The sequence below is a fragment of the Ambystoma mexicanum genome, chromosome 5q (assembly GCF_040938575.1).
Source record: "Ambystoma mexicanum isolate Mex_15411 chromosome 5q, UKY_AmexF1_1, whole genome shotgun sequence".
NCBI classification, from domain to species: Eukaryota; Metazoa; Chordata; class Amphibia; order Caudata; family Ambystomatidae; genus Ambystoma; species Ambystoma mexicanum.
Window position 1 is genome coordinate 67,784,419 of NC_090933.1, and position 16,127 is coordinate 67,800,545.

At 47.0% G+C, this 16,127-nt stretch overlaps 1 protein-coding gene across 1 annotated transcript in view; it reads left to right on the forward strand.

Moving 5' to 3' along the window:
- The window catches only part of NFX1 (nuclear transcription factor, X-box binding 1), a 2,569,209-nt gene that overhangs the window by 2,097,819 nt on the left and 455,263 nt on the right, over nt 1-16,127 (forward strand). Inside the window, exon 20 of the mRNA XM_069620539.1 lies at nt 991-1,089. Within this exon, the coding sequence (XP_069476640.1) occupies nt 991-1,089 (99 nt within the window). The remainder of the gene's footprint in view (nt 1-990; nt 1,090-16,127) is intronic.

Sequence of the window (16,127 nt, forward strand, 5' to 3'; positions counted from 1 at the left end):
GTTGGTTTCGGAGGCCTCACTGCACAGTATTTCTCTTCATTGGTTCCTCAATTGCTAGTGGTCTGTTTCAAAGGAACATGTCAAACCTTTTGCAGGTCACCTGTGGTGCTCTGTGCAAGACTGTTGGGGACGGGGGCTATTGCTTCAGTAACCCTGCCCTCCGCTAACTGTGGTCAATGATGCTTCTTTGAAAAGTTGGGGTGCTCGCCTGTCGGATCAGGCTCTGAGTTGACTGTTGTCTCCCTCTGAGTCTCTGCAATGGATCACCGTGCTGGAATTGAGGGCTTTTGGGCTGACCCTGGTTGCCTTTTTACCCTCTGCTTAGGGCAAGGGTGTATTGATCCTGACGGACAACACAGTGACCATGCACTACTTTAACTAGCAAGATGGTGGAGGGCACTTTCCTCTATGCAGACACACACTGAGACTATGGTTCTGGCTTATAACAACCAAAGTGTCCAACTAGAGGCATCATGAAAGATAACCAACTTATTGCAGGTTACTCTGGTGCCCGTGCTGGCAGAGCTGTGACCAAACAGACCTTGGCATGGTGGATCATTCTCTCTCGTTTATCTGACTGAAAAGTATATGCCTGAAGGTCTTGGGACTCATTCTACCAGAGGTTTGGCTGGCATTTTTGTTCTACAGAAGGGGCTCCCTGTCTTGGGCATTTGCCAAGCTACATGAGCTTCAGGTATAAGTCTACTACTCTAATCTCCAAATGATCCCCTCTCGCAAAGAGCATTTTCCTTTTTTATTGAAAAAAGTGCTTATTAACTCGGTTTACATTAATAATCAAGGTACGATGTTTTAACGTTGTTAATATTGAAAGATTACACTTGCCTATTGCATGAACACTGTGGCTAGCATGAGATCATTTATTTAGAGTTGCTGTGATGGTATATTTTTGAGAATGTGTATTTTGTGATATATCTTAATGCCATTCTTTATTTCAATAGTATATTAACTTGAGATTTTTTTTGATTTTAGACGTTTAGCAGAGGCTTTGAACATTGATGAGAGTACAGATGTTTTTAACGTACGTTCTGCCAGTTCAAAGTACAGTGACAGTTTGAAGGACGATGCAAGGTTTGTGTTTTGTATTTCATCATGCCAATTTCTAATGTAAACTTTGATACACTTGCAACCTTGATTTATCAGTGTCGGTTTAATTTTTTCTAGAGGCCAGACTAACGCAAATATTATCCCTTTCAACGCCTCCATCCTAAGGGCACAAAAAATAGCTACATTCTTAACCATATTAGTGAGTGGCAGCACCTGCTGGAAATAATTCCTTGCTTTATCATTTTCATGCATGTAACGTTTACCCTTTTTTCCACCCATATAGCTTTGACTCCCCTCACCCCCCTTTCTAATACTCCCAATTAATGCTCACACCTCTCACCATTTTTGCAAGAGTAATCTCTCCCTTCTGTAGGGAGTAACCCTGGAGGGGACAGGGATAAATACTGCTCTGGCTATGCTCCCATCAGTGCAGATGGTAAAACCAACAGTCTTGTTAGTTGTGTGCTCTTGCTCTCAGTCGTGAATGTAAGCTCTCCCTCCTTGTTCCTCGGGCAAGTTGAGGGATACTGGCTGATAGCCATCTGCACTTCCTCCCTAGGATACATATTTATATTAATTGTTTATAAAGATCTGTAAATTTCACCTTTGGCTCACTTGCAGCACTGATGTCATAGGTAAAATAACCACATGCTGTATTCTTAGCCCTGTGTAGTGACTGGAAGTGTTTCTGAAATCTTTTTGTCTGCTACCAGTGGACAAATATTTACCCTCAGCATGGGTGGTAGGGTGCAACCCAGTTCATCCTTGCAGAATTGGGTATGTTGATGCTTGTCTATGCAAAGGTCGGTCTTCAAAGATTTTCTGATGGTTGGATTGCTGGTTATGGCCTTTACTCAAGTCTTCAGACCGTGACCTTGACTAAGAAAGGGACCACATACTGATAGTTTTCCCTTTTTTCTTTTGCTTATATTTGGTTTTGTTTGACCACTTGGTTTATCATTGTGGATATGTGGAATCATTGGGGTCAGCATCAGTATCTATGTTGATCCCTTGTTTAGATCTGCTAGGCAAATTGACCAACGATGACCCAAAAATGATTGAAGGGGCTTTATTATCGACATATGATGTGTCAAGGGTTGTGGTTGAATTTCTGAAACTCATAGTTTCTATGATAGTATTACAGTCCACCAAGGTCTTCAACCATACCGTACACAGGATCTCAGTATATTAAGCTTATTTGTTGACTGAGCATAAAACTCAGACATTCAATAAGTCTGTTTCGTCAAAGAGTAGGAGGAACTAGTTTGCATTTCTGTTTTTGTTTGTCCAGTGTACAAATTTAAGAAGTATTTATTTCTAACTCTACTGAAAGCTTTGAACTTCAGGCAGTGTCTTACAGCCTTATTATTGCAGGCTAATTGTTTTCCATCATGTTGGGAGTTTAATGTATTTCAAGGTCAATCTCCATGAGGAGGAGGGGGATTTTAAATGTTATTTAAAATAGCCTGTGGCATTGAAGTTCTTTGTTTATCATAATTGATGGGGCTTGAAGATAGATTTGGTTTTGACTGACCTGTGGATCATTGTGTGTTTGTGGAATGAGCGGGTTCAGCTTTAATATTTATTAATTGATATTAGCGCTGATTGTCCAAATCACTGCATAAAATTAGGGATTATGAATACAAAAGTAAAATTACCGTAACATGAACCATAGAATAACTTCAATGACAAGAGAATAATTTCAAGATTTAGGAAACAGCCTCTGCAAACAAAAATTTTAAGACATTTTAAAACTGAATGAAACGAACAAATATCCAGAAGAATTGCACCATAATTTGGGAGCCAAAAGCTGAAAAATAACAAATGAGAAGTTGCACAACGAGGATGAGCTACCGAAAGAAGAAATTGAGGAGTAGAACAGTGAGCCTTAGCCAGATTGTACAAGGACACCAAAGCGCAAATATAATCAGAAGCCAGTGTGTGAACACATTTAAAAAGGATACAAAGACAAACAAAATCCTCAGAGCTGAGTACAAAACAGAGTGAAGAGGGGGGAGTCCATAATGATGGAGACCCACATATAGACAACAGTAATAATTAAGGCGTGATTAAAAATAATAGTTTGAAACAAAAGTTTGGACAAGAAAAAAGCGAACAAATAATACATTTTCTTAATATAAAGATGAAAGTTATGGGACTAAACCACAAATGCTACCTGTTCCTATGAACAAAATGTTGAGTCAAAGAAAGCCCAAATTACGAGATGGGTACCCAACTGGAAATTGAATCGGGATAAAGGATATTTAGCAAGAATATTAAACCGGTGAGGACGTTGGAAAAATAAAATCAGTTTCCTTAGGATTAAGGCAAAGAAAACTGGAGGACATCCATGAACTGACACCTAGAGGGCACGCCACTAAGCACTGATGAATAGAATCCACAAAAGAAAAAAAGATCTGAGTACCATCAACCTAGAAATGAACCTGAAACCCATGTTCCAAAAGCAGCAAAGCCAGAGATGAAGTAAATGGCGTAGCAAGAAAAGGACCAAAACTCAACCTCGCAAAGTACCACAATACCTACATGATAAGAGCTTAAAGAACCACCATTCCAGGAGAGAACAAAAGACAATTAAGTAAATAGGAATAAAACCACTGACGGAAGGAGCTGAGCCATAACTCTTCCGTGATAACAGAGTAGAAGGCAAGTCAATTGATTCACAATGTCAAAAGTGGCACCGAGTTCATACAAGATTCGAATAGATGCCAAGTGTTAAAATGATTTCCAAAATCAACTCTGGGTGGATTTAGGGAGGCAACTCTATTATGGATAACAGGGAGACACTGAGGACTCGCCAAACCCAATCAAGTTAAGATGGCAGAGTGGCGAGGCTTGGTCTCATGAGACCTTTGAGAGTGGTCTATGGTTACAATGAGTCACACAGACCAACGCCAATAATTCAAGTTGGACGGGTAAGTACAAAATATAAAATGTTTTATTTGGCCTTCAAAATATAACCTTCAGTCAAATATTGTCACATGTTTACTATAAAACAGATATATACATTCACGCATAGGAAAAATTAGAAGGCATTTGGTTTAATCTGTGAAGTACAGGTTAGTTTTCAGATATATGAAATATAGTAAATACACTTAGAATAACCACAGAATAGCTCCCCTAATACTTGAGTCCAACCGTAACATGGTTTTGGTTCTTGTGCCCTAAAGTCACCAGTTCCAAAGTTATACTTCACAGGTAGGTTTATTAAGCGATTTGGACGATGCCAGTATCAAAAAGATCTTTAAAGTTAAGGTAAGCAACCAAACTCATTCCAAGTTAGTGTGCTTACCTGTCAGTATTTAGGCTTTTGTTTGATCCCAATGATGTGTATTGGCCATTGATATTCCGACTTACATTAGCTCGAGCACATTAGTTAGCTAGGTTGACTTTACTCAAGGGGTTGATCGGTGAGGCAAGTCAATTCAGATTTTCTGGATGTAGTCCCCACTGCTGGTTTGTGATGGGTTTTCACAGTTAGGTTTGGGTACTGGTAAAACTATATTGCTATGAAACTCTGTAGTTAGCAAGTGTTCCTATTACCAATATAATGATGACGCACCCAGGATAGTCTGGTCAAAGAGGCTCCAGATAATGGTTAAAAGCTCATACGCTCCTAAAGTTCTAGTTACGGTTAGTGCTGCGCTCTCAGGAAAGGTTTTCAAATAATCTGGGAAAGAGCAAGAAAAACAATGAGGCTTTGATGCCTTTCCCTAGTTGCTCACATTTAACATATGAAAAATGTGGTTCAGCCATTTTTAATACGTGTCCATTATTGATTCATAAATGTTAAAAGGTTTAATATGATGTCCATCCATAAAATGTGTGGTGATTAACAAGAGTATGCCGAACAATCGCACCCAATAACATAAGGCTGCCAGAATGTCGGCAACAAACATTTCCTGTCACAAATATCAAAAAATAAAAATAAAAAAACTTTGTTCCTGCTTTATTAAGCCCCTTATTCAATTCCTCTCTGGCCCATGCACTCCCTGTTCAGGAATGCCTCTCCCAGAAATCCTCCTCTTTCAGAGGTAGGGAAGCATTTTTAAAAGGTTTTCTGTTTTTATTTGCTTCTGGTGGTGGAGGAAAGAGATTATAGGTTGCTTCAGGGAGAAGGGATAGGTCCCGGTTAGTGTTCTCTTGAACAATAGTTAATTGTATTAGCAGATGAGATTTAGTGCTTATTTTAATTTTAAGAGGACTAGAGGTCTAGTCATCTCTATATTTACAATGAATGTTGCTCAAAGCAGAAGCAAAATTAAGTGAGCTACACTAATATTTATAGTCCCCCCTATTTGCTTAATTTATTTTGTACAATCATAAGCCCATAACTTTGCAGTTTGTCGCATCTCAGCTGTCTGGCCTAAGGACAGGATCTTATTGCTGTTAGTTGTAGGCCTTCATTAGAAGTTCAGTCTTGCCAATTGGTTTTCTCCGGGTGTCTACATTTTCACTTAGATGTGGTTACAGTGATTTCTCAGTGTACCATCTGATGGGACTTTCAAATCTGCCACCTGATTTATGCAGTTGTGCATCATCGTAGGTTGCTCATTTGCACACGAAAGGCAGCTTTGAGTGTCATAAGCAGATACTTGATGCTAGTTCTCACCTTCTTGTTCTATTGAAGTATGCCTGCAATCCCTTTATAATGATTACACTACTCCTACGTTCCGTCCCCTTTCCTCCATACTGCATAGGCGTCCCTTGCCAGAAAAAATCTTCTTCCCCTTTAAATTTAGAGGCACAGCTCTAGGAGCATGCGCTCCCCTGACTCGGGTGCCACTCCACAGTCCTCTTTTCCGCGTAGACGGGAGTGGACCGCTTTCACCAGCGCTCCTGGGTTTGGCTTTGGCCTTTTAATTGCACACGCTCTTCACCGGATACTGTCATTTGTCTCTAGTCTTTTGTCTATTGGTCTTCAATCAGGTACTCGGCCCTGCGGCGCCAGCCACGCTCCTCCCCGGCGCATGTCCACGTCAGCAGACTTCAGCAGGTGTCCAGCCTGCAAAATGCTCTTCCCTACGTCCGACCCCCACGCTCTTTGCCTCCGCTGCCTTGGCCCTGATCACGGCTGGAAGGGTTGTACCGAGTGTGACACGCTTACACCAAGCGCTCTGAAGAACAGGTTTGCTCGGTGGAGAGAGCTCTTCGAACGATCGCCTCCAGAGGACTTGAAGAACTTCATCAAGCACAAGTCAAGGCCCAATGTAGGGCCACTTTTTTCATCCACACCCCGCAAAGGTGACTCCTTCTGAGCAGGAGGGACCGTTCATGTTCTGATACCAGCACAGGTACCGAGGCTGCTTCAGCTGCCGGCTGCCAGTCTGAGGGGTCACTAGATCCTGCTGGTGACGTTGCTGGGGGACTGCAAGGTTCTTTTACCGGGTGTCCACCGAGGGGCAATGCCCTACTACTGGACAAGTGTCCGAGGCGGTGCCTGTACGCAGCACTAATGGCGACACTGCCGAGGGTACGACGCCTACTAGGCCCTGTCCCGAGGTGCGTGGTAGGCCTCAAGCTCCACCACCAAGAGTCCTGGAGGAGGCTGGGCCCAGCGCTGCAAGCATCACAACACTTGTGGCATGCAGTTTGACAAGATGGCTGCCACGCCTGACAAAATGGCTGCTCGTCCGACTCCACCTCCTTTTTGCCGAGCAGGTGGGGGAACGAGTTTCAAGGTGGGACTGGTCTTTGCCAGGTACGTGGCCTACAGCATATCCTTCAGCGTCGCAGGCAGATACACCCCGCAGACAGCAAGGCAGAGTATGCCCAGGCCTCACCAACCTCAGGCTCCTGCTCCTACTCGTGTGCCACCTAAAGTCCCACCAGCCTGTGAGGACAGGTTTTTTTGAAAAGTTCCTCAAGCTTCTGAGGTCACCTCGGGTGGGTCACATCCTTCGGGATGTGATTAGAGACATGCTACCTCCAGTCCCTCCGCCAGCGCTCATTGTCTTTCCTCCTATGGCTCCAGTGCCACCGAACCCGGCACAGGCCCAGCTACCCACGCCGGGCCCCATGGTTCCGGCACTCCTGCCTCCTGTAGCCCAGGCCGTTCTGCACCAACCTCCACAGCAGCCTCTGGCTCCGGTCAACACACCTCAGCCTTCGGCGCCCAGTAGTAGTCCTCCTGTTCCGGATCAGCAAGACACCCTGGCGGACACCTATGAGGAGGAGGAGGACCCAGACACGCTGTCTTCAACCAAGGCATTCCATGAACGTCTTGCAGGTCTGGCTGAATACCTGGGCCTTCCACAACCAGAGGTTGAATAACCACAGGCGGGGGTCCTGGCCAAGGTCCTCACTCTACGCCCAGCAGCTAGAAATGGGATTCCGATGCAGAAGGACGTTGTCGCCTTAGCCAAAAAAGGATGGCTTAAACCCCATTTGGCGCAGCCTACCAATCTGCGCCTCAATGCCAAGTACAGGCAATTGGAGGGGGATCCACTCTTGCTGTCAGCACACCCTCAACCACACTCCTCGGTGATTGCCGCGGCCTCACTCTACTCCAAGCCTCAGTCTTCGTCGGCACTCCTAGGCAAGGAGGAGGCGATCTTGGAGGTATATGGAAAAAAGGTCTATTCCAACGCCTCCTTGCACTTTTGTCCGTGTAATGCAGACGCTATGCTCGTAGCCGTTAACCAGACGCTTTGGCGGGAAATAGCTGACTTCCTTCTGGAACTTCTGTCATAGAGGCAGGCGCGCTTCAAGGCGGGGCTGGCAGAAGCAAAGATGGTGGCTCAAGACATCATGGAGTCAACTGTGGTCATATAGATACCTCAGGCCGTGCCATCTGCACCTCTACGGACAAGAGAACCGCCTGGCTTTGGGCCACCAAGTTCAACCCACACGTCCCGGAGTGCATATTGGACCTGCCATTCGAGGGTGGTGACGTCTTTCATTCCACCACAGATGAGCTCGATAAGAAGAAAAACAGTTCCCAGACTTCAAAATCCTTATCTATCCTCACAAAGTCCACACCCAAGACATACAGCCAGACGCACCAGCATTCCGAAAAGGGGCGGACCTTCGGTGTTCCGGGGCTTCCAGGAACAAAGGTCAAGACAGCCGGACCGGTCTCTAAATCAACACCGCCGTAAACAGCACAAGGCGGGGAGTAAGGCCTTCTTTCAGTCCCCCTCCTCCGCCCCAGCCTCAGAGGGAAAGAAGGCATGACACTCCCCTCTGGGTCCAGTGTCTCCATTGGGGCCAGGCTTGCCCTTCACTCACAATGTTGGCGCACAAGGTTTGCAGACTTCTGGATCCTTCCAGTAGTGTCCACGGGCTATCGACTACCTGTTCCACTCTCTCCTCTCCTCCACTCCCCCAGATTGGGACAGCAACTCTGTTGGTGGAAATTCGATCACTCGTAGAGAGTCAGGCAGTGGAAGAAGTCCCAGCCTCCCAGTTGGGCTTGTGCTTCTACTTCAGGATTTTCGCAATACACAAGAAGAACCAGGCTGGCCTGAGAGTTGTGTTGGACCTTTCCACCTTGAACATTTCCCTCCCTCTTCAAATGTTCAAGATGGTTATCCCAGTGCTTATTGCGGACACACTGTGCAAGGGAGACTCGATGTGCTCCCTGGATCTGAAGGACGCGTACCTACATGTCCCACTTTGGCAGCCTCATCGGTCCTTTCTGAGTTTCAGGATAATGGGCTTTCATTTCCAATACAAGGTTCTACCCTTTGGCCCCAACACAGCCCCCATGGTTTTTACCAGACTCATGAATGTGGTGGCAGCCCTCTTCATGGCCCCTGGTCACCATGTCTATCCATACCTAGACGACTGGCTCATCAGGGCGAGATCCCCGGAGGAGGTTTATCACACCTCCTCCGCCCTCATGAATACGCTACACGATTTGGGATTTACCATCAATCTCAAGAGGTCACAGCTGGAGCCTATTCAGGACCTAACATTCCTGGGTCTCATCTGGGATACGATCTCCGAGAAAGTTTTTCCCTCTGTGACAAGATCACAGCCATCATAAGGGCCACCAGTCATTTTCTCAGCAGAGCGGTAACCTCAGCATGGTGGTACCAGCACCTCTTGGATATCATGGCGGCATGTCTACTAGCTGCCTTACACAAGGCTCAAAAGGAGACGATTGCAACTGCATTTCGTAGCCTCATGGAGTCAGGAGCGGGGTACCCAGGCGGAACTTGTCAGCATTCTTCCCTTTCTCCACCAGGACCTTGTCTGGTGGAGCAGAGACTGCAATCTGAGGGCAGGCAGGCCCTTCAGGCAACTAGCACCACAGGTTACCATTACCACATACTCCTCCTTGGAGGGTTGGGGAGCCACCCTGGATAGCCACAGCATCCACAGAGTTTGGTCTTTTCAGGAACGGGAGGCCCATATACATTGGTTAGAGCTAAAGGCTTTCTGGCTAGCTCTCAAAGCTTTCCTTCCGTTTATCAGTAGCAAGATGATCCTCATTCAAACTGACAACTCCACCAGCATGCGTTACATCAACAAGCAGGGTGGCACCAGATGTCCACCCCTATGCACCTTGGCAGTCAGCATTTGGGAGTGGGAACTGGAGAACAACATGCACTTGAGGGCAATCCACCTCCCGGGGGAGTCCAACCTGGAGGTGGACAGGCTCAGCAGACTGGGTGCTGACAACTACGAGCGGCAGTTGAAGGAACAAGTCCTTCAGGTGGATCTTTTTGCCACCTAGTCCAACAGGAGGTGTCCCCAGTTCGCGTCCTGGCAGTGACATGGCTGGGGCTCTATGGGCGACGCGATGCAGATACAATGGGACAACATGAACGCGTGCGCATTCCCTCCCACTCCCCTGGTTCACAGGTTAATCTGCAAGATCTGGGAGGCCCGCCACCTCTGTGTCATCCTGGTTCTCGGAACTACTCAGCCTGTCTGATCAGGACCTGATGCACCTACCGCTGGGCACAGCTCACCTACTCTCTCAGCAGGGAGCTACGGTCATCCACCCTGCCCCCCAGAAGTTAGCCCTCGCAGCGTTGTTCCTGAGCAGGTCACACTAAGGCATCTACATCCGTCACAGGCTAACCTGGACATTATACAGGGTGCTAGAAGCGATGCTACCAGGAGCCAATACAAAAGCAAGTGGACTAGGTTTTGCCACTGGGCTGCAGCAAAGGTCGATCCATTGACCTGGACGATGTCCTGTCCTCCTCCGCACATCTCGCACACTCAGGGGTGCAAGTGGACACAAGTCGCACCTATCTGGCGGCAATCGGAGACTACCGGAACTTGGAAGAGGAGTCCCACCATACTCCCCCCCCCCCTTAATAAACTGGTGTCAATAGGCAATGATAATATTGTCGACACGTCAAAGGGGACTGAGGAGTGGCACCGGTGGGCGGCGTCAGGGCAGCGCATGCTCCCAGGGCCGCGCCCCAGCGTGCCTCTAAATTTAAAGGGGAAGAAGATTTGTTCTGGTGAAAAAGGTTATGTCTCCCATCCCTAGCAAGGGACGCCCATGCAGTATGGAGGAAAGGGGACTATGGACTAGGAGTATGTTAATCATTACGGTGAGTAATTTATAATTTTCCCTCATAGTCCCTCATTTTTTTAATAATTCCAGGTACAGACTTTCTCTGGAAATCTTTAACTTGAGACCACAGAGAAAAGGTGCCAATTCCGATCAGCTCTACAATGGCATCCTGGATGGTTATGGGGCTGGAAGTAATTTAACTGGGTGACTGATGTTGTGGATTGTGCCTATGTACATCTATTTCTGGAGCTTGTGAATCTGTTTAGATTCACATGCTACACTTTGATTAGTGAGCTGTGTGTGTCTTTGATGCTGGGGAAATCAAATTGTGTAGTGCCACATGTTAGTTAGCTCTTGTTCATCTACCTACACAATCATGTTTTCTGAATGTGTGGACTGAACTTCACATTGCTGCTTTGCAGATTGCGTATAGGGGAACGAACATTGGCTATGAATGGGAGAGCAGCGCCTGTTCCTAATGTTGCGTCAGTCTTTGGTGTTGGAGGCTGAGGGTTTTGTGCCAGAGATTAGCACTCTGGTCTGCAACATAAAATCCACCTGGCAATGCCGGATTGTGTTACAGCAGCCTTGTCCCGGATCGAATGAGCCAACCAGTTGTCTTCATTTTCTATTTCTGGGGTGCAGTTCATGTCGGACAGAACTGCTCTATGCACATCTAATGTATGTAAAGACTTTATGACCTTGACTGAGGCTTTTGGAAGAAAGCTGGCAACTCAATTGACTGACATGAGACGTAGTTATATCATCTATGAATTTTGGTGAAAGCCTTGAGTAGTTTATATAAACCACCATGTCTTTTGTGTATGGCTAAAACCGGTTAATTTATGCATAGAAACGGTAGCTTTCTTCCAATCGTACTAGAGGTGATGACACTGAGAATCAGCTTTAAATATTTAGCCGTGCCGATAGCACAGCGAGTAGAGCACTTGCTTTGACTTCTGTGCAAAGCCTGCTGACGCATGTTTGAATTCCGGCAGGGCCAAACTCAGCCTCTCATCCTTCTGATGTCGATAAATGAGCACCACACACCGTGGGTAATAGTAAGCGGCGCTCAGATGCCTGAGGGTTCTTGGCGCTATATAAATGCTAAATTGTAAATGCTAAATTATATAAATGCTAAGATGTCGAAGCAAGCATTTGTGTATTGGCTTAAATGGTGGTAGCATGATCCTGTATAACACTGTTTAAATCCCATCTAGGTGCTGTATTAACTACTAGCGGGTGTGGTGTTTTAACTCCTTGCATGAAGGCCTGGACAACTGGACACCTTATGTTGTGCAATGGTTTATACTGGAGTAGCCACATTTACTTTGAGAGTGTAAAACGAGTCTAAAAGGGAACGTAGATAAAGGATCATGTCTTCATGTGGGAAATATGCTATAAATCTAGTGAATTGCACAGCTGCAATCACACATCTTTTTACATTTGTTGAAAGGGTGTGTGTGTGGGTGGGTGATTTGCCCAGTTCCTTGAGGATGTCCATGCATATTTGGGAAGCTTTAAATGTCTACATTCTATGACTTCAGGTGGCAGGCTGCCAAGTTAGGTTTTTGGATTTGGATGCATTATCTGCTGGTTGATTTCTGTTAGCAAATTATGTATGGGATACAGCTTAATTGGTTTAGCAGGTTCTGTTAATAGTCGGTGCCATAAGTAGTTCAAAAATAGGTTCTGCCAAATTTGAGACGTTCTCATTTGGCCAAACAAATGTAATGATATTGTCATACATGTAGAGTAGGTACAGAGGGTCAAACAACATTAAGGGGCCGATTCATGGAACAAATGTGTGCCGAAAATCATGGCGCAAGCATGAAAAAGCAAGCGCACGCGTGCGATTCATGGAAGGGCCGGCGCATGTTTTTTCCGGTATGTGCACCAAATCCGCGTGTGGCGCAGATGTCACTGCAACATCCCAAACGCTGTGCACGACGCGCACAGCAAAAGTGCACAACGTTAGCGTGCACACCAAAAAGGGCGCGGAACACGCGGAATGGGGAACAACGCGTGAAAAAGAAGGCGTAACTGGGGAAATACTGCAAGGAAATACACGGAACGCTCACACACACGCGAATAAAACGTATTCATTGAATCGAATACGGGAAACCTGCGCATGGCAAAAGACGCGCGTAGGCGTCAAAACGTCTGCCACACAAAGGCAGGCGGAAGCGTCCCTGCGTGCAGTATAAAAGTGTGCGCAAACAACAAACACGTATATAAAGCTACGATGAATGCCCCATTTGTGGCAGCACTGATCGTGGGACACCGCAGGAGGAGGAGAATAGCCAAGCCCTGCATTTCTTTGCCCCGGACCAGCCTTTTTGGGATGCCTGATGACCAGGTCTATGGCAGGTATAGGTTTCCACCTTGTATCATCCTAGACCTGGTCAGGGACTGGGAAGATGACCTTACATCACCCACCCTGTGCTCCCAAGCATTGAGCTCCTTGGAGAAGGTGCTCAATGTCCTGCATTTTTTGGCCACTGGGTCATTTCAGTGGCCAACTGCCATAGTCGGGGGTTTCTCACGGGCCACGCAGTCACGCTGCCTACACCAGGTGTTGGCAATCATGACTGCGCGCTGCTAGTTGAGTGGTGGTGTAAGGAAGAGAGTAAGCATGGAGATGTGATATGGTGGTTTACCCTAGGTGTTTGAGATCGGGCCCACTCCAATAGTTCCATGTACTCAGCCTGTTCCATGCACTCCAGTCCGTTCCATGAACTCCAGTCCAGTCCATTCCATCCACATACTTCACCCGTTCCAACCACGTACTTCACCCGTTCCAACCACGTACTTCACCCGTTCCAACCACGTACTTCACCCGTTCCAACCACATACTTCACCTGTTCGTTCCACCCAGTTCATCCGTTCCACCCAGCATGCATGTCACACACAGATGAATACACAAACCCAACTAATCACAACCATCCTAACCTCCCCAGGGGACAGTGCCTACCCTCTGAGCAACCACATGATGACGCCAATATGGAACCCCACCACACCACCCCAGGTAAAATGCAGCGCTGCCCATATTGCAACCAGGGGCATAGTGGAGCGCACATTCGGAGTGCTCAAGTCACGCTTCCGCTCCCTTGACCGCTTTGGCGGCCAGCTACTATATGCACCCCCCAGTAGTGTGCAGGATCATTGTGGCAGCCTGTGTCCTGCACAGTGTTGCAACACGGCAGGACGTACCGGTGGACATGGTGGTGCCCCCACATCCCCAACCACAGGCACAGGCGCTGCCCATGGGAGGGGAAAGGGCACTTGGCGAGGCAGCCCGGACCCAGTTTGTGGCCACATTTTTCACCTAAACTCCCACCCCTGCGGCGTGCACACAGGCCTTGCACATACCAGGTGACAATCGATGATGACAAAGAGACAGTCAACTGTCACAACCTTAACATCCTGAGAATGTTGCCACTGAAGTACTACATTGTGTGCATCCCTAGCTACTTAAACATAACCAATCCTGTGTGACCAAAAGGAACACATGCAAGGTGTGTTTCACACCACCCCCTGCAAAACAGGCCATGACAATCACTGGTATGTCACCCAATCCCTCCCAACCCACATCACCCTTGTCTGCCACACCATGACATGGCATGCAACAGCAAAAGCCCAACACATGACCAATTTGATATGAAGTGACATGTGATAAATGGAAAGAGGCCCGAGACATCACGCCTGACATGGAATCAGATGAAATGACTAACCAACAACCTCCCACACATACAAAGTCATGCACAAATACTTGCCACCAGTGGTAGCATCAACAAAAGACTGAATGCCTGTTCTCATGCACATTGGCCAAGCCAAATCCGCTAATCCCTAACCCGTGTGCTGTGTGCGTCTCCTGCAACACACTGCTCAGCACACAGCACAGTGAGCAGCCATTATGTTGGGGATACACCTTGAGCATCACATAAAAAGGACAAGCAAGAAAAATAACCTATTGCCGCATGTACACGATCCCCAAATGGTAATTGATCATGCGCTGCAGGGACACAGCGTGCCAGAGAAGGCAATCTGTGTGCACGTGTGGGCATGGAAGGGTGGTTGTACGTGTGGTGGAGCATTGTGTAAATGTGTGTGTCAGTAGGGACATGCACTCAATATATGCATGTGAAATGAAGTGACCCTCAGTGTCCTGTACACATCACATGTGAACATTGTCCATGTGTACACCCCAGCATGTCAAACCACAACAATCCCCTGACACCTGAAAAGTAAACACAACATAGGAACAGCCATTGACCAGCAGAACACATCATGTACATAGTACCCCACAATGACAATGTCAGAGAGTGGCCAAACACTGTAGCCCAAGCTTACAGTCCAACAACAAAAGGCCCTCCCTCATTTACACATCACCATGACCTTCTGAAGAACTGTGTCTGGGGTCTGTAGCCTTCTTCCTTCTAGTCTACCTGGTTTCAGGATCCCCCTACTCCTTGGTCTCTATGTTCTACCTTGCATGTAAATGGGGTCCAGCCCCCTCAGAGGCCACCTTGACTGGTAAAAATACCAAATCGGAGAGAACTCCAAGGAGCCAAACCCCCAAACCAGGGGAAAAGCCTGTAGCCACCAAAAAACCCTGGAAGAGTCTCCAGTAGATGACTTGAAGTCGCAGAAAATGTCCAAGCAGAATGATAGAACAACCAAGGTAGCACAGTTCAACAATGGGTCAACAGGATGGGTAGCATTTTCAGTACACAATATACAATGAGGATGCAACAACTGATAGGTAGTGTCACAGCTCTGGTCTCCAGGCGCAGGAGTGGCACAAACCAAGCACCCCCTCTGTGGTCTGGGCGCCTGCAAGGTAAAACTTACACAGGCCTCCGAGACCCCGGCGGGGAAAGAGGTTCAGAGATCCGTTGTTTGGATAGGCATTGGTATTCAGGATAACCGAAAAGAGGGTCAGGAGAGAGGAGTTGGATGGGCAAGGGAAAGTAGGCAAAATACAAAATACAACTACTGACAATAACAGCTACTCAATCAGAGAAACCATGTTCTTCATGCACATTGTACAAAAAGGGTCAAATGCAAGCCAAAGAGAGACTTATCTCTGGGGCGAGTGCTGGCCTCCTGCCTGCGCACTCTCAGGACTAGTAACAGGAGCAGTTCAATGCTGCAAAGAGAGCGTGAGTTACTATTGTGTGTGTGTTTTCACCACACACACCACCATTCATGCCTCAAACTAAGTGACTTCTCCACAAACAAACACTCTTGTCTGCTGCTTTGTTCGTATACTTTTGCTTGCCCCCATGATGGTTCATGCACTGTCAATGCAGTAAGGTAGGCGCACGTGGCCCAGGGGTAAACGGAAGACCAATGTGTTAAGAATCACACATGATAGAATGGTCCTTGGGTGAGCTGCAAGACGCCTTTGGCGAGGTGCGACTTCAGTACAAGTCGTGTTCTGCCACCCGCGGATTTCGATAGGATATGCACTGCACTCGAGTCTGTGCGTAGCTGGGTGCCCCGTGCGCTGTATTAGTTTCTGGCTAGGAACGCTACTGCGCTAATAACTCAGCTTCTA